Source organism: Rhopalosiphum maidis, chromosome 1 (genome assembly GCF_003676215.2).
Source record: "Rhopalosiphum maidis isolate BTI-1 chromosome 1, ASM367621v3, whole genome shotgun sequence".
NCBI classification, from domain to species: domain Eukaryota; kingdom Metazoa; phylum Arthropoda; class Insecta; order Hemiptera; family Aphididae; genus Rhopalosiphum; species Rhopalosiphum maidis.
In genome coordinates, this window is record NC_040877.1 from 57,198,544 (window position 1) to 57,225,215 (window position 26,672).

A 26,672-nucleotide genomic window follows, 5' to 3' on the forward strand; every position below is an offset into this window, starting at 1 on the left:
AATTCATAAAATATTTTATCAGTAAATAAAAATATTATTATATTTGTTTACACGCAAGAGCAACGAGTTTACTTACACCACAATCGTGGTATTTAATTTCTTCGCGAATAAGATTTCGTAAGAAAAATTACGATACAGCACCATAATAGTGAGTCATTGACTAAAACAAAAGCAAACAATATTTAGCACTTAATCGAACGAAGAAACATTTTCTTCCATTACTCAGTTGAATCGTAATTGGCATTTAAGTTTGGCGAAACAATCAAAATGTAATTTGCTTAAAGGCAGATAAAAAAAATCATCAAAATTAATTGAAACTGAGCAAAAATATTTGTATCGGTTTAGTGTATTTTTTTATACCCATATAATTTTTACGCATTTGGCGATTAAATGAGTAAACTGTATATGTACAGAATAGTTAAATAGAAAAGTGTTTAATGCTCGAACATTGCGATATGTTATACTCGATAATCTGTACAGCACTGTGTTGGTTCAGTTTTTACTTTCCGTATATTATTTAGCTGCGTCTAGGAAATCGACACTGCTGCTGTGTTATAGTTTTCTTACTCTCCTAGTTCGTAGGTATTGTTCGTAGTATATAATATACAATATCGCGTACGTCAAATTTTTATACCACAATAAAATAAAATCGACGTAACAATAATAATAATAATAATAATAATAACACGAATGACGACGGTAATAATAATAATAATAATAATAATAGTAGTAATATGTCGGTCGACGAATCGACATGACTGGAGTGGATGTGGCGCGGAAATCCATTGAAAAATTTCTCGTGGCCAGAGCGGTACCGAGTGTGCTATTTTACAGTATTATTTAATGGTGATCAAACCCTGCGTTCAATATATCGTACAAATACACACATTACATAAACACACAAATATAACTAGTTGTCTACTTAAATGTACTGTATTGTTTTTATATAATATGGATAAGATCTGTGAAACCTCGTTAAAACGGAATTTTGTGGGACCAAAAAAAAAATTCCTGTTTAATTTTATCTGTATACTTAAACGTAATATATTTTATGAAAATAAATAAATAGCATTTAGCTGGCTGATTAAAACGTCTATGATTTGAATAGTTTTGATTTACTTACTCAAAGATAGACTACTAAGAATAATGTTTGTATAGTAAAAATATGTAAAAATTATTATATTGGTAAAAAACATAAAAAATATATTTTTTTTTCAAAAATCTATTATCGTCTGTTTTTTATGAGTAAAATCTAAAACAATCGATAAATACAATAATTTATTATATTATTTAATGACAAATATTATTGTGTAAGCTCTGAAATTGTAATAATTAAAAAATTAACTCAAGAATAACAACAAATAGTAAAAAATAATGCAATGGGTTATTAGTAAGATAAGTTGTGTGCAATTGGGGTTTATCAGCGTGTATGATATTCGACGAGATTTAAACAGGAAATTTCGTTTTACTAATATAGTTAATATATTGTACATTTGTACCCGTTAAAACATTAAAAACACACTTCGTTTCCGCGTCTCAATCTAATTTCAACGAGGAAAAAATTCGTTTAGCGTAGATAGATTACCGTTTTAACGAGATTTCACCATATAAAGTATATATATTATTATATTGTGTAAGATGTTTAAATTATCGAAATATCATATGGCTGTATCGTAGACGACCGAACAACGCATTTGTTTAGACTTGGTTTCTCGAATAATGACTGTATCTGATCACGAACCGGTTGTGTGGCGTGTTTGGGTTGGGTTTGTGCCCTGTGCAGTAGCTGCACGTCAACCGCCAAAATGCCATCCTGAAGTCCTGGCTGACGAACGCGTATATAAAGGGATTGATGGCTGAATTTATCCAACCTGTGTGTGAGGGAAACAAAAAAAAAAAAAAGAAGAAATTAAATAATAATTAAAAAAAAACACTAAACATCATATCATGACAAATATATAAAATTATATTGGCAGGTGTATACTGTATATATATTATAAGAATAGAGTATACAGATATTGAGATAGACTCTACATTTACTATATAAGCTTACAATATAATATAATACAGAGATCAACTGCCTAAAGTATCTTGATGCTTGCAAAGTGTTAAACAATCAATCTTTACTAGATCAAGCCCTCGATGCAGAGAACACCGCGGTGGTAGATTGCGGTAAGCTATTAGTATACATTTTTTTCATAAGATAGTCTAATCCAAAAAGTGTAAAATATAATCTAACCATTGTTATATATTTATAAGAGTATAACTTAAATTTAGCTATTAAGTGAACGACAAAAGCTTTAGCCTATTGATTTTTAAATTGGAGTAATGATATTTTGTAATTTTTATCATTTAAATTGGCTGCTGTGATGCAATTACCCATGTGGTTTCATTAGTATAAATAGCGAGATTTTTATTAGTCTATTCACTTTTCATATTGTAAATATTATTATTTGTTTTTGAGATGCCCAGGCAGGAGAAAGAAAGCATAGACAGACATCGGGGGGGGGGGGTAGGGGGCTTAGCCTCCAAGTATTTCAATAGACCCTAAAAAATCGAAGGTAATATGTTATACTCGTGTATAGAAAGCGGGTGCAGAATCACTTTAAATTGGATTTTTATAGCCCCCTCCCCTAAAAATTCAACCAAATATTATCCAAAAAAGTCTTCCCAATCCAGGCATGTGTGGGAGAGCGACGTGATACCGTGGGGAGAGTATCTACCGCAGGTTATATTTTTGCACACGCGAACCCTATGTACATAACGTCTTGTCATCTGTTTAGTGTACCTATAATTTTTGTTAATACTTAACTACAATTATTGAGTTTTACTGTTAGTAAATAATTATATCTAGTCTTAGTTAAATATATAATGTTTACGACACGTGTATTATATATTAGCTTAGCGTCAAACTTTGATCCTATAATATAAATTTTGTGTTTGAATTCGTTGGGATATAATAATGATGTTATATATTAAATTGTTTTTTTCAATGATTTTTTTTTCGTTTTTAGTAACTAGGTAGGTGTATGGTGTATAGGTTCAACTGGAAATCCGGGTAAACGTGTAGGATCCCGAGAAACATGAACGAGTTTGTTATAATATATAGGTATAGCTTACGTTTTATTCATTTATTTTATTTGTTCTGGAGTGGATAGGATACAAGTACGCGCAAATATCGTAAATCGTAAGTTATAAGTTTTTTGTTTATCAAAAATAATTACGGTAATAAATAAATTAGTGCAAATAGCACTGAAAACTGTTAAACGATTTTAGTTTTTATTCTCTCTCTTTAACTATTAACTGCATGATTTTCTACCAAACCCTCTTCCTACATCCCTAACGGATTACCACTATGTATATAAATAAACATAAACCATTAATAATTGCCAATGTATGCTGTGAAATATAATACATAATAGGATAAATATAAAAATATTATATATTATATTGTCATGTATCATAATATATAGTTACAGTTAGCAGGTATAAATGGTATAATTATTTATTTCTAATTTTGTAAAACGCTTAAATTCAATGATATGACGTAGGTATAGTATTTTTTTTCATTTCAGTCGAGTAACTGAAATACACAAATTATTGCGATGGACATTCTACATTTGTCTTTCATTTTTTTTTCGCAAACAAATGCCAAACTATATTAATGAATATGGACATGAGCACATTAAATGCATTTCAAACTGAAATACCTAACGATCTAGTAAGTTCTTTCATTCCATTCACAGTTCTATGGTATATAGTTTAGTAGCTCTCAACTGATGGTCCACCAAAATAGTCCAGAGTCCAACGTAATAAGCTATCTGATAGTTAACAATTGCAAAAATAAATGAAAATCAGCTGTATATATACATATATATCGTAGACATATAGTAAAGTCAGGTATTTCATTAAATGCCTAGGCAAATAGTCAAAGAATTTAATTTTTATGCAATTTTACTATTCGCCTGGACATATGGTTAAATGTCTATTTCGAGCCAGGCAAATAATAAAAATTATACTATATTTTATTATTAATTATCCATTTCTATTCTATATAAAAAAAACTATGTATATTTAATACATAAGTAAATATAGTTAATTACTAATTAGGTGCGATAGTATGAGTACTATATACTATCATTAAATAATAATAAAAGTCTCATAGGTTTTACCTTAGAAAATTAACGTAGATCCGTTATTGTATGAAAATCTTGTCTATATTATATGGAGTACTGTGGGAAAAATTATAATCTAATCGATTATAACGAGAAAAATATGACGTTACGAAAAAGGATATAGAATATGCGATTGAATTGTAAATTCCACTAAACAATAACATGTAACAACAAGTAAAAAAATTTGTAATTATAATATAACCTTTTTATTCATTTTTTTTTACTCGTACTATCATATTTATAATTTAAGTTTTAAAACAATAGATCTGAAGGACATGAAATTAAATGTATTTCATATACGTATTTTACATATTAATAAATAATACATATTTTTTTTTATAAAGAATAGGAATGAATAAATGAATAGTTAATAATAAAATATAGTTAAATTTTTAAAATAATTCAAAATATGTAATTTTTGTTATCTGCCTGGCTCGAAATAGGTAAATACCTATATTAAATTATTAGGAATTTAACTAAAATGTCTAGGTGGATAGTAAAATTGCATAAAAATCAAATTCTTTGACTATTTGCCTGATTTGACTATATTCCTACGACATATATAATATATATAGATAAATGTGCGTGTGTGTGTGTGTGTGTATATGTGCTTGTGTATTAGTCTTCAGGGCTGTGAGTAAATGTTTTTTGACTATTTTGTAGAAAACATTTTATCAATATTATTTTGATTACGCTATACCAAGTACTTAATGCATACATAAAATTATATTTAGCAGATTTGATGATTTGAGCTATAATAGAACAAAGATACAAAATATTGTTATTCCAAATAAACTGATTTAAGCATATTTAAATAGTTTACGTGCTGTCAAGATTGATAACTATTATATAATTTGCTAGTAAAAGTTGTATTGTTCTTAATCACATCGTTATTATATGATTCAAACAATACTTGGTTTTACTCCAATACCCTATTTTATTTACTATACCTGGAAATACATAATATTAAACTGTAATATGCACAGCTTGCGGTTGATATAATGTTATACACGTTGCAGCCTATGTCTCCGCCGGAGTTTGGATTTGTATATTTTCCAGGTGGCTTTCGAATTTACATCAGTTTTATTACATTTTCATAAAAGTACATGTATATAATTTTAGATATATATCGTATAGTTGGAACATCGATTTTGAATCAAATCGTGATTACTCAGTGGAAAATACTAACATTATTTTCGTTTTTTTTTCTAGTAAATTTAAATTCTTATATATATATTATAATATACATTCATGTATTTTGATTGTTTTTCGATGGCCATGACAACTTAAATAAAGTATAGGTAGGTAAATCTGTTGTTGACGTTCTAGAAACGAATATAAACCGAAGGAATGAAGTGCGTGTAAATGATTAAATCGTTTAACTAAATAATATAATACAATACATAGATTTGTAGGAAATCGATAACTCCGTTTTGTAACTTGTTCGAAAACGTGAATTGAAGAATATTATTGCAAAACAATATCGTTTTTTTTTTTTTTTTTTTTTTTACTGGGACGAAAGAAATAATTGTGTATGCTAATGTTTATTTACGTGCGTTTTTTTTGTCCCAGAACACATCTATTGTGCAAAATATGCGAGAAAAAGTAAACTATATAAATATAAGCAAGATAAATAGGTATATGCCTCTCGTCAAAAAATATAAAATATTTTTCTGAAAAAATATATACGTAATGTATAAATTATATTATATCGCACGCCGCCGTTGTACGAGCGTGAACGACGATGGAATGTGAAAACATATATTTTAGGTGCTTGTTTATAGCTACTGTAGTTGTTTCGGCCTTTTATAAGGGCCAAAAAGACAAACACATTTTATCTTACGAAACGCGATGGCATTTGTACAATATTCGCGAAGAATACGAAACAAAAACGGTACGACTATTATTGCGTTGTTTTGTACGGCAAAAAATGAATCGGTTAGGTATATATTATTTTATGCACAATATGTTTAGTAATTATCTGAATTATTCAAGTTTCGATGTCAGTTTTAATAGGAAATATTAATAACACTAAAAAAATCATTCGGATTTAATGGCAATGCACTTGAATTAATTGTTTTACATAACTTCTTCCGCGGCAGACAGATTTGTAGCACAATGGCCGAAATGTCATGGCTCACGGCAATATTGCATACATTATGATATTATAAATACTGCTATCTTTTATCATTAATGGTCGCATAAATATTGTATAGGATTCGTCAATAAAATAAAATCGTCTCATCCGCGTCAAATTAAATTATATGTACACAATGTACTGCATTATGATATCGGCGTATAAATGCCATGACTGTTCTATCATTTGATAATGTATAATTATTGCATAATATAATATCATTTAAACTTTGGTTTGTAGGATTGTTCAGTTTACACAATGATCGTGTTTTTTAATAGGTATACTCAGATTTCGTGTAAAGAGTGTCTTGTGACGATACAGAGACTTCTTTGAGTATAGTATATTACATAATAATATATAAAATAGAAGTAATATATTTCATTCTAGTACTCGTTCATATTATAACTTTTATGAACTATGTACTCTTTCAAATTTCATTTTAAATATTTTAGTATTTTCTAAAAAATTATCTACAGTATGACATTTAATAGTAAAGTAGGGTGGTACTCAATTGAAGAAAATAAGTTTGTACGATATATAATAGGATGTAAGAATAGCACGAAAGATATGAGTATTTGGGTGTTTGTAAATATTTATGAATTCAAAAAATAATAATTTAAATGAATGCATATAGTACTGAATTTACTTTATAATATAACAAAGTATAATTAAACTTAAGAGCGTGTAAATAATGTTGTTTTTAATTTGTTTGTTTTTTTTTTTTATAATTTGTATCCAATTTAAAAGTAGACTAATCAGTGATTAGTTATCACCGTAAAAACGTTAACAGTTAAAACAGTAAAAAAAAAAAAAATATATATATCATTATAATCATTAGGAAAATCGGATGCTTATGCGAATAAAAATAATAGTCTTAAGAGTTTCATTTTGTTTTTGTGAAACGTAAGATTTTTGCTATGTATAACTATTATAATAACAATGTATAATCTGCTATCTGCAATTGTTTATGATGTAAATAGCGATGTTTAAACTTTATAGTTTATACTATTACATAATAGAGGTGAAAAAGGAGATAGCTGATATGGATATTATTATTACACACTGCTTTGAGACGGGAACGTTTGAAATTTATATTGCTTCCGTTGGCTGTTCATCTCTTTGTTGTTTCTATGTCTACCGCGAATGTATAGGTACATGCGTATTTAGCGTAATAACATGTTTCATGTGTACATACCTATACGTATAAACTATAGGTATTATTATTCGAAATTGTGGTTTTCGAATTAAAATACCCGCAGTTAATATACAATGACCTCATTCAAAAACGAAGATAATATTTCTATATTTGGACCTTTGTAATTGATGCCATGTGTAAATAAAAATGTTATAGTTCGATATTATACATAATAATAATATAATAATGTTAATTATTCCATTATAGTGATTTGCAATAATTTCTCGAAATGTTAATTATTCTTAAGAAAAGATTGATAACTGTCTGCTTAGTTCTATATGCATTAGAGATGATAATTTTTTCATACCAAGGTGGGGGAAGAGGGTATAACAACTTATTTACTTACTAACTTAAGTTTCGAATAATAAATCGTCTTCACGTATAATACAATGAAGTAAAACCAATTTTGTATAAAAAAAAAAATCTAAAAATCTAAATATTTAAATAATATTAAGTGTCAATCTAAAAGTGGTGATTTATTATTTATTATATTATTGATTAATAATTCTGCATAATATATTACGTGTATTAAATAGAAAGAATTTTTACAAGTTGTCAATATTTAAATTAAATTTTGATTGAAACCGCGCGTCCACGTCATAAAATATACGAACATTTTGTGAATTCATTAAATAATATGTAGTTTTTAAATTAAATAGACCTCTGTTATTACCTACTAATAATAATATTATTGTAGTTTTTAAATTTTGCACATTTTTTTCCTATGTATTTTTAAGAAATTATTTTATGATTTTGATTACACGAGAAATTTTGTAACGAATAAATAACATCAGTTTGTAACTTATAAACTATAATATACGTCATAATATATATAGTTATCAAAAATATATTGCATAAAATGGCGTGAGCTGTTTATTTAGTACCATAATAACTTACTAGAGCGACGTTCAAAAATATATAATTTTAAACTTAAAATCAATACTATTGTTTGATCGACTGTAGAATAATGGCTAACTTCGTTGGAACATTAATTACATTATGTCATGTACTTGTATGAGCATTGAACTACTCGTTAAAAGCTGTTTAAGTTAAAATTAAATGTGATTTTAATTTAATATTTTATTCGAATTATTATTACTTGTTCTTCTTCAGAATACACCTATAATAGTATTTTAAACTTATAGTTTATAATATAAATTATAATATTATTACTCTTGTATTTACATAGATACATTGTTTATCTGCGATTTATAACACTTAAAAGCATCTACTTCTAATTTATGTACCTAGATTGCCTATATAATACGCCGTCTTATCTTTTTGGCTCTTTAAAACAGAACATTGAGATAGTTTGCCGCTTTAATTATCTCTGTCTTCTGATTTCTATTCGTTGTTATACTGATGTTGTAAGTGGGATTTATACTTGTTAAGATCGTTTCACTGAATCCATCCATATCACGCCATATTATAGCTGGTAATATAATATTTGTATTCAATAAGTATTTAAATATATTTAAAATTAAAATAACATTATCAATATTATTAATCGATAAAAACCTACAAGAAAATAAATTAAGATATAACAGAAGAATTTATAAAATACTATAACAAAAGAAATTATTATAAATTTAATTTCCAAGTACATATGGTAAAGTTATAATTTAAGAACTTTACGAAAATGGACACATTTATAACTGTAAAAAGAACAGTCCTGTAGAAATATAATGGAATAATAAATTGTAAGTTCATAATTTCTATAGCACAAAGAATAAATTCGATATGTCAGTCTATCAGTTATCATTGTTCTTCCTGCTCCACGTATGGTCGTGCATAGAATTTTGGAACCAGAAGCATTTATGAAATTTCGCTCTTATAATAGGGCCAAGTTAAATAAAAAAATACAATTATAAAACTTTAATTATATTTTAAATAATAATAATAAAATAATATCATTCATATTATAAAATGTGTTCACTCTAACACAAAATTATAACTATACTTATATATCCATCTATTTGTAAAACAAATGAAACCACAGAATAACAAAATATCAAGTACAAATTAAGTAAATTAAAATACTCAGAATAATACTAAATTATTTTACTGTATCGTACATAATATTATTATGATAATGTATCATAATTCGTTGCGAAATAAGTAACATCTACGCCAATTGCGAGCTACGTTTTGTGTAATGTAATAATCGGGTTTTCGAGGAATTGTTCGTATACAAATAAATTTAGAGAATACCCCACAGTACACTTCAGAAATTAAAATTTTCACATTTTCATATTTTTTTACTTATAAATTGAGAATACAATTTGTACAAAATTATGTTTACATTACATTATTATAATGCTATATAGTTAGGTAAATACAAAAAATGAAAAAAAATAAAGTGTATCATCCATATCAATTCAACCAAAAGGGGTATCAATCCCCCACTCTGATCTCCTAAATGTAGGCCTGTTCCACGGATTTGATTTGTTTATAGAAATTAAAACTGGGTTTAGGAGGCATCATATTATGTTGTTACAAAATCTTGTAATTAAATATCCCAGCACATTTCCAGCAGGAGATTTTTATAGGGTGATGTTGAACCCCAGGCTCTAGTGAACGAAACTAATGGTATTAAACGTGAGTATGAATAATATTTTACCTAAACGTAAATTCGTTAGTTTAACCATTTCGATGTTGTTATTATTGGGTTCTAAAAATAATATTTTTGAATATTTTAAACACCAAGCAACTTTCGTTAATAATTATTGATCAAGTATCACATAGGCATAGTAATTAGGTACTTATTCCAATCTTAGTATAAACTATAAATATCTATTTAAGTTTATTTTTAGATGTTTAAACGAGTATAAAGTTTCGAAATATTATTACTGTTGGGAAGGTTTGTCGTATTATTTTTGATAACATTTTACGATTACATGGTATTCTTTAATTATTCACTATTAATTATTTTTGATCTTTTGTACAATTTTTAAAAATTTATTTATACATTATTTTTTAAGTTTTAATTTTTATAAATTCATGGAAATTATACTTATAAATATTCTCTATAGTTTCGTTATTATTTTACGCCTTATAGTATTATTTTATATATATATATATATAATGTCTTACACTCGATATATTGTTGTCAATACAATATTTTGTTTCCCCTTCAAATGTAACTAACTTTAAATCAAAAGAAAATTAGTTAATTATAGACTGTCTTATTCTCCCACATCTATTTAGTAAGTGTTATCCGTACACCATACTATGCAAGTTACAATGTCATTATTGTACTAACACATTTTACGAAATTCAGAACCATCTACCGTTTAACTTATTGAAATATTTGGAAAATTCGAACATCTGAATTTTTATTCGAGTAAGTTTAAAAGTCCATAAGGAAATCAATAAATTACAATAGGTTATTGTTCATAAAATCTAATTAAGAGTTGTGCTAAAAATACAGAATATCTTTTTTCCAAAATACATTGGCTAAATTACTTTTTTCACAGCTATATTTTGTTTCTTTACTGATATTTTATTAAAAACTAAATATTTTATACAGAAGAGAGAACAATTGTATACAAATATAAAAATTACTATAGAAATCATGGACTAATAAATTAAATGTCCATATAATTACAACTCTTTAATAAATTAACGACAGATTAAAAATGTATATTTATGCGACACTAACAAGGTACTGGTCTTAAAATCACAATAATAATCTGTGGGTGTTCTTGTGATAATTTATAATATAATAATATAGTTACGATCGTTTTACAAGACGACAAAAAAGTTTATCTACGTGTGTATCGTCTATGCGTATAGTGAGATTAATTATATTAATCAAACTTGACGATAAAAAAAATATATATGTATATAAAACGTATAACTATACGTGCGCTACGTCATATACATCGTCGCAATTTAATGTAATATACTAATACGTATTTTCATTATTGGAGTAGCGCAGTGGTGTAGTCGTAAATACTTTTTTGGGTATACACCTAAATTGGGAAATATGTAATACGTGAGGGGCACTGCCTCCCACACCCCCCGTATACTAATTAACTTAAATTTATCTATTATAATAAATATATTTAAATACATAATAATATATAATTTAATTATAGCAAATGTATTTATTTATAATTTAAAAAAATTTCCACTTTGTTTTTCTAATGGCTCCACTTTCCTTGAACAGTTATCATCGGCCGATCTGTGCTGCAACAGCCAGCTTATAATTCCAACATATTTTGTTGGGTTTCATATACTAAGAGGTGGCCCATTTATATTGATAAACATAAGATTTGTTATATCTTTTATTGTCAATTTAGATCTTAGGTCTGAACGTATTATGTTCATTAGACATTAAACTAAATCCCCGTCCACATTCTGCTGTATAGTAACTAGCAATGTTTTTAAAAGTATATTTAATTCCTATATTTTTTCATTCATTGTATTATTATGAATAAAGTTTCTCATCCCCTGTACTAGTACAGATGTATTTAATAAAAATCTACGGCCCAATTGTTGTACTTCATTTTTCTCATACCTATATACCATATTGCCGTCGCCATAACTCATAATATTAATTTAATTTTAAATATTTGTTTTGACGTTTGGACAATTTTAAATTTTCCTATTTCTTATCATTTTATAATTAATCATAATTAATTATTCTGGTACACCAATTTTCTTGGAGTTATGAGAATAAAAAAAAATAATTAGAAATGTTTAAATTATAAGTATATTATTAATAAATTGTGGTAGGTAATATGGTTATCATCCAAAAAGCTACGACCGTATACCCGCGTATTTGTTTTATTGACTTTCCTATACGCATTTAAGAATTTTAGAGTTTTGGGTATACGTATACCCGCGTATACCTTCCATTACACTACTGGAGTAGTGTACCTTCGTGTTATGCACGTTGGATGATGATATTAGCACGCCAACTGCATCGATATGATAGAAAAATAACCACTGACAGTTTTTATCAAAAAATAAGAATAATAATGGTCCTAACTATAAATGTTGATTCTTTTTTTTAGAAATTCTGTTTTGTGCCAAATAATTGCTTAAGACCCAGAAAAGGGCTAAAACGAAAAAACCTTACGTTTGTCACAGGGAGGCAACTGTTATATTAATTATTAACATGGCATCGATTCCACTTCCGGTGCTGTTGTTGTAGTGATGGTTAGCCCACGGCCATGGCCAAAACAATATACAATGTCAATACATTTAATAGTGCTTACCCAACCACGTAAGCCACTTTATCATGTCTTCCGGTATGGCCGACGCCGGCAAAAACGGCGTAATCAGGTACACGATGAAGAACAAAAGCCAACAGGCGATAAATCCGCCGACCACTATAGACAGTGTCTGCGCCGTTTTGTTTTCGCGCTTCAGCGAAACTCGGCAATCGTCACCTCTGCGCAAACTGATATTATAGCTACAATTGTCGGGTAAAATTAACAACATGCAATACAATAATACGATGATAGTATTAAAATATGTAATAATTCAGTTATTTTATAATGTTACACACATACGCCGATCGTTCGATCGCGTTCTATTTACCTGACGCGTACGATTTCGTCCATTTCCACCGATGGTCTTTCCATCGATTCGTGGCTGTAACGGGATATCTGAAAAAAAAATCAACGAAAATAAGTTATATAAAACACTCACATTTCGCACTTATTTATAGGTGTTCTTATATCGCATAACAGTTACAATGAACGCTATATTAGTTTGTACATAAACATATCGCTTATAATATTATAAGATTATGCACCGCGGTGGACTCAAAATAATCGCACACTATCTACCACAACATGTTTTGAAAACGATAATGTTCCAAAAATATTTCAAAATTATTATTATTTCCCAAAAATTCTATCTGATATTCATTCTAACCGTCCTAACCAATATATTTTGCTCAACAATAAGATCTAATTAAAAATTTCACAGTATACATATTACATATATGTAATAACTGCTCACAGTTATGATGATGCACAGAGAGGTTCGAGCTTATCATAATTATAGACACGAGAACCCAGTTTATATAATACAAAACCACAAATTAACATATTACATTTAAATAATATTATATAATTCATTAACGTTCGATGGTATTATTTAAGTATTCAATAAATAGACACATAAAAAAAAAATACATAATATATACGGTTATAGCTATTAGCTGAAATTCATATATTCACTGATAGTTACCGGGTAATTATATAAGATAATGTATAGCGCACAATAAATATCATAAATAGGTCAGAATATTATTAATAACTGAATTTGAACACACCATAATTATACGTACGTCGAACTTTTGTTATTGAAGCAACCATTTTTTCTCAGATGGAAATTACTTTAATTAGTTACATTAAACTTCAAAATTATATTGTAAGAGTTTGTCAGATGTATTCATTAAATTTTGTTATCTTTGTCTTACACACGAATTACGAAACAAAAATACACTCGCAGCGTTTTTCGTGGATTCATTAATAATGTCTAAGTGATTTTGGGCTAAAAACTTAAAACACATAATATAACAATATATTAATTGATGGGATATTATTTATATGTAGTTTTAAAGGATTTAATGTTTAGTAAGTATTTAATATCAAAAAAGTTTCAAATTCATCGAATAAAATATTGAGATAAATTGGATTTCAAACATAGAAAGTTAAGTAGATTAAAATTGATTGAGAATCGATGTGCGACAGATTAGGCAGTGATATATTTAATTATTGATCGTGTTTAAATATCTTAATGTACGTAACGTATTTTTATTACTTATACCTAATATTACGAATTATATTGTATGAAAAACAAATTTATAACATAACAATATTATACTGTTATGCCAACTTTGTAAACGCCAAGGAAATAAAAATAAACATATTTTTTTTTACAAATTGTTTAGGTTATTTTGAGAGTAGTAAAGTAGTAAATAACGATAATATTATTACATCTTTATGGGGTCAAACCAAAGTTAATGTGCAGATGTAAAATTATTTTCGTTAAAACAATAAATAAATTTTATTTTTAAATAATTTTCTGGTTTGTGTTCACTAAAATTTATATCACCTTTATAATAATATCCATACATAATGTGATTATTATAAACATATTGAATAATATATTTTTTGTTTTCGACATTTTTTAAAATACCTATAATATATGCAATGCTTTGTCTTAAAAGTAATACCATGTTATTACCAGAATAATATATTATACCATAAAAAAGTTTACGTACTGTACATGATAATATTTATAATTTATTATAAAAACAAGCCATTTTGTAAGTGTAAATTATGTATAACGGTATCTTCGTTGTCTAATAAAATTTAAATACTTAGATTGAATTAAAATTCAGAGGATATCAAAATTGTTCATGCAATAGTTATTGAATTTAAAGAAGTTAACTTAACCTTGAAACTTCTGATTGCAATTAATGCAATTTGTGGTCATCATAAAATATTATATTAAAAATAAAACCTCAACCTAATATAATTATTTTCAGTATTGAAATCATAATTTAATTAATTATTTACATGTATTAAATTGATTTGTGATTCATCGATAAAATTAATACATATACTTAATTAAACTTCTATATTATCATATAACAATATTTTCTGATTATCAAAATATTTCTTGAGAACTATCATCAAATTGAATCTAAATTGATGTATTTGTTTTTAATGAATTTCTTTACTATACGAACTTTTAAATATGAGCAGAGTGAGTACATTATATTTTTTATTTCCCGAAGACACTATATAATAAAAAAAAAATGTCTAGTTGTCAACCTCAATAGCTTTTCTGATAGGAAAGTGAATCTTGCTAATACTTTGGAAAGAGGAAGGAAGTAAGCAAGTGGATACCATTCTGATGTACAGTAACTATCGAGTGGTTCACTGTAATAGATATATTAAATTTGAATTAAATGATAGCCATAACATTATAATACATGAACAACTAAGAGGAGACGATCTATCAGCCTATATATACCACTAAGTTTATTTTAATATATCTTGTTATGTTTTTTACATTGTTATTAGGTAAAGTAATTTGTTTTACTATGAGTAATATAGAAAGTTAAATTAATTTTCACCCAAACATTTCATTTATTATATTATTGATAGTTGAACGTCAATAAATTAATAAATACCGGAATAACGTACTCAAAATTAAATAATACTTATGTATGATAAAAAAATATATTAAATATAATGTTTTTAGAAAAAATTAAATAACTTTATATAATACTAAGAGTAAAATAAATCACTAATTTCATTTTAAATATCTTAGGTCTTCATACAGAATCGTTTTTTGATAAATCATTAAATTCTAAAATAACACATCCATTTCAATGATCCAATCAACATAACATATTATATATAATATACAGCAGAGCGGTATCCACACTTTCCGCCTTTTTATTTTGTAGCTCTCGAGGGTTCGTAACATGGAAGTTTAACTATTTAATAATAATATTAAACGGTAGCCAACAATCATAACACAACACGATGTTCTAAAAATATCAAATCAAATTGTATTATAATAATTCATTAATAATGAAATTTAGAAACATTTAAGAAATGAGTTGAAATTTAGTTAATAAAAACGAGTATGTTCGATTTTTTATTGCTTACATAAAAGAAGTTCTGACTTCTGTGGCATTACACACTGTAGGTGTAATGATGTATCAATTCGATATACGAATGTATATCTGTATATTATAATGAATAATGAAAAATATTGTAAACTATAAGTTTATGCACAAAAAAAATAAACATTTTTTTTTCATTTAGTTTTTTGTAACTTTCAAGGTTGAAATGGTTCCACGGGAATATATTAAATTATCAAACTATAAAATACATATTTTGAGACACATTTGTTGATTTTTTTCAAGATTAAATCAAATGTTTTAACTAATATTAAAATGATACAATATACTAGCACATAAAATATAATTAACAATAATAATATATAAACACATAATAATATGTTATATTTATTATTATAATTTATAATAATTGAAATTACATTTAAATTGTATAATTTGTGAACACGCGTGAGTCGTGTAACAAAACATTTATAATATTATCATAACATGTCTGAAATTATTGAAAATAAAAACAATTAATTGCATATTAGTGTGCTATATTATTGAGCTTAATTATTTATTATTATTAAAACTATGTTTTAAATAACAATTTTGTTAGTGGAAACAATTCTATTGACGTAACGTTTTTGAGTTGTTTTTTATCAGATAAGAGCGTTTGCTTAAGCTAACATTATATTATATTACAAAACGAAGTGCAATATAGGTTAATATGATATTAAACACTTAAATATTATACGTTCACTAATACTGACTGGGAATTTACCATCGCAATTAAATTTGAAATATGTTTTTATCAAGACCTTGTTATTTAAAGTATTTGCATTAGACATAAGGTCGTATGTGTAATGTTTTAGTGTATTTATATTTATATACTTAAAATACAAAAGTCACTTTATACAATTTTTTGTTAAGTGATAATTAATGTGTTCTTATTTTCTGCCCACATTTCGGCATTAATGAAATCGATCCATATAATATTTGTAAAATTATTATATCGTTAAATAGGAAATTATCAACTGTTACACATTGGAAACAACTTTGGAAACGAAAGATGTTAAAAAACAAAACGTCATGTAATAATGGTATACTATTATGTGGTCGACTTACTTGTGTACTTATTTCAACCTTGAATAAATTCATATTAAGTGGTTAAAACTATACAACGGCGATTAAAGACGTGTGAGATGTAGCCGTTATAATATACTTATATTAAAATAATTTTAACAACTATGAAAAAGTATTATAATTTATTGTCATTATTATCGTCGTTATCATATATTATAATTTAAAATAGGTGCGATGTTCTCTCATTAATTGCAGCATCAGCTGAAGCAACCACATCATGTCCATACGTATAATCACTGTATATAATATAAACAATAAAGTTTGAAAGTCGTTATTTTAATAAACCCATTTACCGTCACTAGTGCGTTGACGTTACACTGATAATTATTACCGGAAAAATAATAATATGTATTATGTTAGGTGCATTATAACTTTGACACAAATACCGTATTCCGTTTTCCAGTTTCCGATTTGTCGTTAAATCACAGATGGTCGTTATGAATTATAACGTCGTACCTTCCAAAGTGTATGCCCAATCGCTCTGTTGCGGTTCAATCATTCACAACCATTATTATTATCATCAAACACCACCAAACGAGAGATCCAAATTCGGCACGAAATTTTTTCAAAAATCACGCGATGCAATATGGTTGTCCATTCACGAAAAAAGTGCTCTGTTACAGAACATTGAATACGTAATTAATTAAAAAAGAAACACTAAGCTGGAAATCTGTTGTTAGTTTATGGAGAGAAAAGTATTTCGATTGGTTTAGGGGCAATAGCTGACTAAACTAATTATAAGAAATCATAAAAAACTTATATACAAAACTTATAAACATAACAATTAATCAAAATTTGAGTTTAATTTGATAATATTGTTTTAATATCTACACAATTTTTCATCATGTTACACACATAAGTGATATTTTAAACATCAAATCGTTGACGTGTAAGTCACTTCGAAGCAGCAGACAAAAATATGTGATACATTATACCTGCCTATGTGCGCTACAAAAATTATTATTAAACGTATAACTTGCCATGATATCTGTACACGAAATTGATGACAATAGACTTTGTATCCATGCGATAGCAGCGTTAAGTCTCTCGCAAATGATAAATTACCCAACAACCAACTATATTTTGAGATTTCAAAATTAAACAAATTGGGTGTTATTTCATAAGATATCATTATGTTATGATAATGAAACAAACGTCAACAAAATTTTTGATAATATTGTGTATTCCTTATAGCAGCTTTGTCGGTTATACGAAGAGGTGTGTAATCAACAACGGCTGTGATCGTTGGAAATTTTAAGATCATAAATTTACGTACCTAAACAACGTACACTTGGACTCAAGAGAATCATGGTTTATCCTGCTCATAAGTTGAACACTAAAAATAATGTATTTAATCAAAACGAAATGAGGATAGTCTTGTGTCGTTTTATGTACCTTACAAACTTAAACTATAAAAGAAAGCTATCTATACGTATAAATTACTTTAATTTTACGGCCGTATGCGTTTCCTAGTTAAAATTAATCGTAGATAGGTGTATGATGTCGAAAAACGAATCGTGATACTATCAACACAATAATATTATATATCTTGTTAGCCTTAGATGCTAAGAAATTTGGTTTCAAACTAATGCACGTGAAGAAAATAACATAAAATGTTAATTTAGATTTTAGTAGAAAATAATATCGAGTAAATCATAGATTGCGTTATTATTTATTACTAAGTCCTAAAATAATATAATAATTATTTTTTTTCGCTAACTGGGTGGACGACTGTAGTGCGTACAGGTTCTCCATATTTATGTAAATCAAAATTAATATCGTTTTAAGTTGATAATATATGATCTGAACCGAGGTAATTAAAATTCGACTTAGATACTTCATTCAAACTTACGAAGGTTTCTGTGATCTTTGTAATCTTTGTTTTTATTTATTTGTTCATTGAAAGAGTGTATCGTTTCATAAAACTGGAATTTGGCCAATAAAAAAATGATACGTAGGAATAGATTTAAATACAAATGTAGTATGAAAAAAATGTATATATTTAGGGTGATTAAAAAAGGGTACATTTGATAATTAATACACGTATGGGCATTGTTGGTAAATAAAAAAAAATTTTGTTTCGATTTTTGAATATGTCAATTCTTATGAATTTTGATTTTTTTCTGATTACCAGATGATATTAACGAAAAATTAATAACACAATGAGAAGGTACGCATAGTTTTACCTTAAACCATGTATATAATAGTATAATTTATTATTTTTTTTATATTTGTTATTAAACGTATAATTAATATTGTTCGGTGATGCTGAAAATATAAAAAAAGAACACCATGACACATCATTTTAAGAATCCAATTTTTTCTATTTTGATTAGATATTTCATTTCGATTCTTTATTTTTAGTGAAATGTATGTTTAAAATATAGATTTAGAAAATTATAATTTTATTTTTATATTATTTTAGTAAAATCGTAATTTATGCGTAGAAAATAATTTGAAAACGTATAATTACGAGAATATTATATGAGTAGGTAATAAAAAATGAAAATTGATTTAAATTGCCTTCGAAGTTTAAATTTTACAAATCTAATTTCATTACTCTTTTAATTCAACTCCATATTGTTGATAAACTATAATTTTTAATTTCTACATGGCAAGTGTCAATTGTATTTACAGGTATTTTATTTATTATCGAGTTAAGCGTCCCAACTACACATACGTGCTTATTATTACAGAAAGATTAAATAAGGTTATTCATTTTTTTAAATATACTAGAATTTTCGATACGATTTTATTTATCTTTAGGTCGGACTAACTCAAAAAAGCCTACCGTGTGTATTAGTTTAAATTTCCTTCATTTTAAATGTGTTTTGTTCGGTTGTGGCCTACCGTGATTGCATGTGTACCGTCTACACCATAGAGTTGTCTGCCACTGTACATATTATTAGTTTTTCATATTCAAATTAAACCTTGAAATTTGATAATGTTTATTTGTGTTTGTTTTTCTCCATAATTTTAAATGTATTAAAACAATGGAGCGGAACAAAATTAATTGTTTAACACAATAATTCGAAGGTATTTAATAGGTACTTAAATGTTCGTAGCCTCGACAGAAGTGCGTTAACAGCATAATAAACATCGATATTGTTTCTCTTCGTTAAAAAAAAAAAAAAAAAACAAATCAAAATTTATGATTTTATGTATCTTTATACACACACGCTATATAGATACGATAATCCCGGTAAAGCCGGGTAATACCGCCAGTAGATAATATAATATTATACAACATGAACGAACCGCAAAGGTTTATACATACGCAAAACTATTTTATATAATATAATTGTATACACACACGGGGCATATCTTCTTGTATGTACGCAATTCATTATGACGATGCACCTGCCTACCCAGCTCCGAACCATCGTATAATCTTAAACGTTGCAGAACCACGTTCGTGAGCGGGATCTAACTGCCGTTGAAGCTTTTGACGACGGAGAGCACACATGACCGCGACCCGCACACAAAAACACACATAACCGCACTCACATTATGACGGTGATATATTTTAACGATAATCTACTGGCGGAAATGTACGTAGTGTAATATAATATTATTATGTTCATATACGTAAATATGCATCATAATACATTATTATACCTTTAATTTAGTGTATTTCTATAATTTCTTTGAGAAATGCGTATACAAGAATATTTCAGACGAATCGGTTAATATTAACCCGAATAATAGGCACCATAAAACCTTAGCTGTAGTAGATGATGTAATAAACTAATAACAGAAAGCGTAATACAGAATAGCAGACCATCATCCATAACGACACAATAATAAAACCGATAACGTTTTTACGAGTCCGAGGTATATAATATTATGTACGATATGATGATAATTCTATACAATAATATCTATCAATTTCTACAGTTCAGTATACATAATATAATAATATAATGTATTTTATTAAGGGTGTCTGAGCTGGATATTTATTGAGGAGAACAAATTCTAGTTTTGTGGTACGACAATCGTACAATATACTGTATATGGAAAAATAAAATCCAACCATTTCATAAAACCGTACGCACAGAAAAATATTCGATTTCCATTTGCAGAAACAAAAACCCCGCAAGAGCTCATCATTAAAATGTGATTTAAAAAAATCCTTTCTGAATGTACCCTTATAATGATTGTGGTCAAGAGGTATTATGAGAATATCAAGTCTTTAGCAGTCATAAACATTTTTAATTCGATTTATAAATATTAAAATCCTATGGACTATAATAATATTACACGATTATGATAATATAGTACGTTGGCATGAAATTAGATTTATTTGTTGATATGGTTGCGTTCCAATGTTTAGCATTTGATGATACAATTTATGATTTACCTGTGCTGAGACGAGCTAAGAGAGGTTAGGTCTATAATAATATATTATAATTGAATTTTTCTCTGTCAAGTTGTGCAACGGTTTTTTTTTTAAAGTACATTAAAAATATTAAGATTACCGCGAAATAGTTAAATAATAATACAGCAATTATTAGTACATTAAACCATTACATTTTTTTTAATAATCTTTATTGTCTAAGTTAGTTTTCTTTGTATAATAAAAAAAATATCATTAAACACATTTTTACAAAAAAATATAACAAATACATATTTTTAAAAAACCGTTTAGAATTTTTTTAGGTTTATATTGTTCCGTCATAATTTACAAATAAAAAGTTATAAAATTATTTTTCTGTAATATTATTATTAAACACTATCTACTTTATAGCTTTAGCTAGATAGTTTTTTCTTAAAATTTTGTTATTGTACCTAAATTATTCTGTTTAAAATGTTTAAATACATTATATAAAAACTGAAGTTTAGATCAAAATCCTTTCAAAAAAATTTAATAAGACCCCATATTAGTTTTTATCATATACAAACAAACATTAAAATTATATAGGCAATTTTTTTTTTAATATGCATAATATGAAGTTAGAACTTTGACAAAATTCGTCAAAAATTACAAAAAATAGAAAACTAGTTTGTAATAAAAATTCATAAATAGTTTTCGTTTTTTTCTAAGTTTTGAAAATTTAATACAAGATTTCTCATGAATAGAACTAAACTATTACTTTATTACTTTTACTATTTTTCGAACTAGAACTATAAAATATAAATATATTTAAAGGCAATTAAAATTTTATTGACATTTAAATTTCCCATTTGGATGAAATAACTTATTTATTATTATTATTTTTTTTTAACAATTATTATTTAATACACAATCTGTAATTAATATTTTACAATATGCGTATGTGATTAAGGTATCATGGCTTGAGGGACAGGAGATAAGAAGCCATTCTTGGAGGCACTTATAAGAGTAGGAGTTAATTTTAGAACATTTTTAAGAAAAAATGAGATTAAGTATAAAATATAATAATTTTAATTTAATAGGTCACGACACCAGGTACGTTTGAGTCGCCTTCTGGAGGGGTCACCAGGAATAGCGTTGATGGATAGTTCAGAAATCAAGGGATTTTGATGATTATGAAATTATTTATTTAAACGAAAAACAATGATGTGTTAATTATTTTGTTATCATTAAAAACATTATTCGCAAGAACTTATACTTTTACGTATTTTTTATTATTTTATGAATTTTATTATACGCAATAATATTTTTGATTTATTTTAAAATATCCATTTATAGGTACTATAAATCTATTTTTATTGTTTTACGATATTTACCGAAATATGTTATTAAATTTTGAGTTATATAAATTGATATAATTTGGTATAAATATATATATTATTATAATCATTATTAAATACTAATATTATTATAATAAATGCAATATTTTCGAAATTAATTTTATCAACTTACTATAATGCTAAAAGTAAAATAAAAGACTGATAGCTATATAAAAAAAAATATTATTACTTGGTGACTGTTAGACCATTTCCGCTTAGAAGTTATTAACATATTCATAATAGTGAACCATATTCGATATATAAAGTACATCGGAATGGTATTCACTACCTGTTTTTCTTATTGTTATGGCTTTTTATACCAAATATATAAAGATTCAATATAGTTTTTTTTATCACTGTTAAAAATTATTTACTTTTAAAATATTTTATACAAGACACATTTTATAACATGTAAATCAATTTTATTATTTTTAAGATTTTAAATATAGGTATAAGATCATAAAATGTGAAATATATTAAAAATCCATTTCTAAATTTAAAAAAACTCCCATTTTCAAAAAAATCCTACAGTTAATTCAGCAGGGTTTTTTTTTATAGTATGGGTTATTATAAATGATAAAAGTAACATAAATACCCAGCCATTACATAAATATAGCACATTTATTTTTATCGTATAAAATATATAGTAATAATATGTAGGTTTGTGTTTATTAACCGATTCTTAAGTTTGGCCAACATGTAATTCTACATAGGTAGTATAGCACTCACATTTTAACTAACAGTGTATAAAACATTTAAGCCAATAAGCTGTGTTAAATATTATATATTTAAAATAAATTGGACCACGTAGATGTGTTTTCAAATTAAATATTTAATCAAAAAGTAACTTTTTCGTTCCATTACAATAGCTTTTCAGTGATATAAAAAAAAACATTAATAACATTTACAAGTTATTAACATAGTGCAGAAAATGTTTAGTGTTCTAGATATTTATTATTTATACAATACAATAATAAACTTGATATAAATATTATGAAATATAATCACCTCGGTAAAATATCATATATATAATTTGACATTTTTTTTTTTATATTTAATCACTATTTTTTTATGAATACCCTAGACACCTACCTACCTATTTTTAAATATAATTTCAAGTTACTTGTTTAATTAGGCGTTAGTTTTTATATTAATTAACTATATATTTTAATGGAGTTTAATAGATATTTTTCCATTATATCCAATAAGTATATAGATGCAACTAGGTAAAAAAACCATAGGTTTTCTAAAAAATAATTGTATATTTATCATGAGACAGTTGAGTTGATTATAAGTTGTTAGTTATAAAACAAAATTCAAATTTAAAATAATCAAAAGTACCTACCTATACATATTGAGTAAAAGTGATAAATGAAATTTTGTGTATCAAAAAAGTGATTAACTCAAAGAAATTAATTTAGAATTTGATAGTCAAGCAAAAAATGACGAATTGCATACTACTTTTCAAATTTGATTTTAAGTCATGTACCCCCATATACTTAAAAATGTATTTGATGGTTATCATTTTATAAATTCTGATTTTGTTGTTACAAATTATAACTAATTGATTATTCATTTTTCCGAAAAAATGTGCAAAATGCCATTTTCTGTGTGCCAGACTGATGGATAACTGCATCCATAAACTGAGTACAAGTCCATCATTAACGTTTATTGTTTCATCTTGTTATGGAAGTCAATTTTTTTTCTCATTTTAGACTATCAATTAACGCTGTTAATTGTTATAATATTTATTTTTTTATGCAATATTATTTTTTCTAAATAATATTCTGATTAGCGGACAATAATATTTTAAGTTTACTGTGTACTTAGCAATTGTGTGTTTGCATCAATGCACTAATACTATATAGATACATTTTGTGCACGTAATTTGAAAGCATTGAAATTTTTTATATAAAATCAATACAATTTTCAATACGCTTTGATTTCATAAAAAATTTAATTAATTTATGACTATACAAAATGGTAAGTTATTATCACGCTACTCAAATACGCCAACATGAATACATGTAATTAATTTTGTTAGTTTATTTTCGAAATCATTGTTGTAGACATATTTATTGTTTATGAAAGTTTCAATTCAATTCAAGAACTGCCAAAGTTATTGGCCAAATTATAGAATTTAATATTGTATCACTATAATAAGTATATTTTCATTATCGTTACAGAAACATAATTTAATACACACAATAGACTAACTTTTTGAAGTTCTAGGTTTAAGTGAATATTAATAAATACTGTTTTAAATACAATGCTTTTAGCGGTTTAGGTTCCGAAAAACATATACAAATATTATTATTTATTATTTAATTAGTTATTACAATTTAATAATATTACACTGATTATCAATTTATCAGCTGAATATTTATTTATTATACTTAAACAGGCAATGCCCTATTATCAGTGTGATTAGTAGTTTAAGTGTTATAGTTTACAGATAGCTGTACTAGATAACAGAGAAATAACAAAATAGCGACCTAACAAGTGAACAGTTAAGTATTTTTAATCCATGTAGATTATTGATTCTGTATAATTACGATAACCTAAAATTGAAGATACTTTGTTTTATATATAAAAATACTAAATTAATAGTGATAATTAAAAGAAAGAGAAGAATCAAAGTAATTTCCTAAGTCTGTGTAGGTACAACTAAACACGTTTCAATTCAATATTGTTTTAAAACTAGTTGATTATAATAATTATTTTTGACTTGAAAAAGGTCGTGATTTTACATTTTTCGACATTTAAAAGTAGGTTATTAAATTAACACTAGTTGGTGAGAAAATTGAGTCGGCTTGGACTAAAGTTCTGTCAGCAGGTGATTTAATTATTTAAAATATTTTCATATCATCAGCAAAAAACAGTTTACGTTAGTTGGGGAATTTTATATCATTAATAAACAAATTAAATAGTAATGGGGCAAAATGGGAACCTTGGGACACTTCAGAGTTAACTTTGTATGTAAATGACTTAAAGTTCTTAACTTATTGATGTCTATCAGCCATCAAGTAAGAAGGAAATAAACGAGGAGTAGTAAGGATCACGTATATCTTAAGAAAATAACTCGGAATAAAGTATAGTAACGCTTTATCATACGTCTTCAAGAGATTTGTGTACATGGCATATACTCGATAGTCTAATTTTAAAGTGACTAAGATATAGTGTTAGAAGACTGGAAAATTAGTGGCTATTGATTTAATTACTTGTCATACTGTTCCTCAGAAATTATACTTTTGAATATAGTATAAACTTTATTGTAAACAATCATACCAGAGATTATGGATACTGTGTGACATTTAGTAAGCAAATTTATATATCCACCAAGACACTGGTAAAATATAATTTTTTTAACGATTTCACTTGATCGGAGAAACACTGACGTATTAGATAGTTGTGATTAAAGAACAGTTGGAACAAAAAATTTACATTCAGTTAAGAATATATAAAACAATTATAATCAGGTCATAATTTAGTAAAATTGTCTCTTATTTTCATCATAACCATAGAATGGAAACTAGTTTTTTGGCACTCAGTTAAAATTATCGTTGGTAAGGACAGCTCTACAAAAGATTTATAAGTGTACGCGTAAATGCACAAAATACGAGTTTATTTTCATATTTATTACAACGCAGCGAGGATATGCTCGTAAATATACAGGATGATTTCGACAGACAAATGAAAATCGAT

General features: G+C 26.4%; 1 protein-coding gene across 7 annotated transcripts in view; it reads right to left on the reverse strand.

The window, feature by feature from the left end:
* Positions 1-1,320: 1,320 nt before the first annotated feature.
* Positions 1,321-26,672, reverse strand: part of LOC113548344 (octopamine receptor-like) — a 162,218-nt gene continuing 136,866 nt past the window's right edge. For 5 of the 7 annotated variants that reach the window (XM_026949183.1, XM_026949182.1, XM_026949181.1 and 2 more), the window contains 3 exons: positions 13,058-13,125; positions 12,733-12,929; positions 1,321-1,871 (listed from right to left, as the gene is read on the reverse strand). In XM_026949183.1, coding sequence (XP_026804984.1) covers positions 1,699-1,871; positions 12,733-12,929; positions 13,058-13,125 — 438 coding nt within the window. In that variant the 3' untranslated portion in view covers positions 1,321-1,698. The remainder of the gene's footprint in view (positions 1,872-12,732; positions 12,930-13,057; positions 13,126-26,672) is intronic. The other 2 variants (XM_026949185.1, XM_026949184.1) reach the window with 2 other exon arrangements.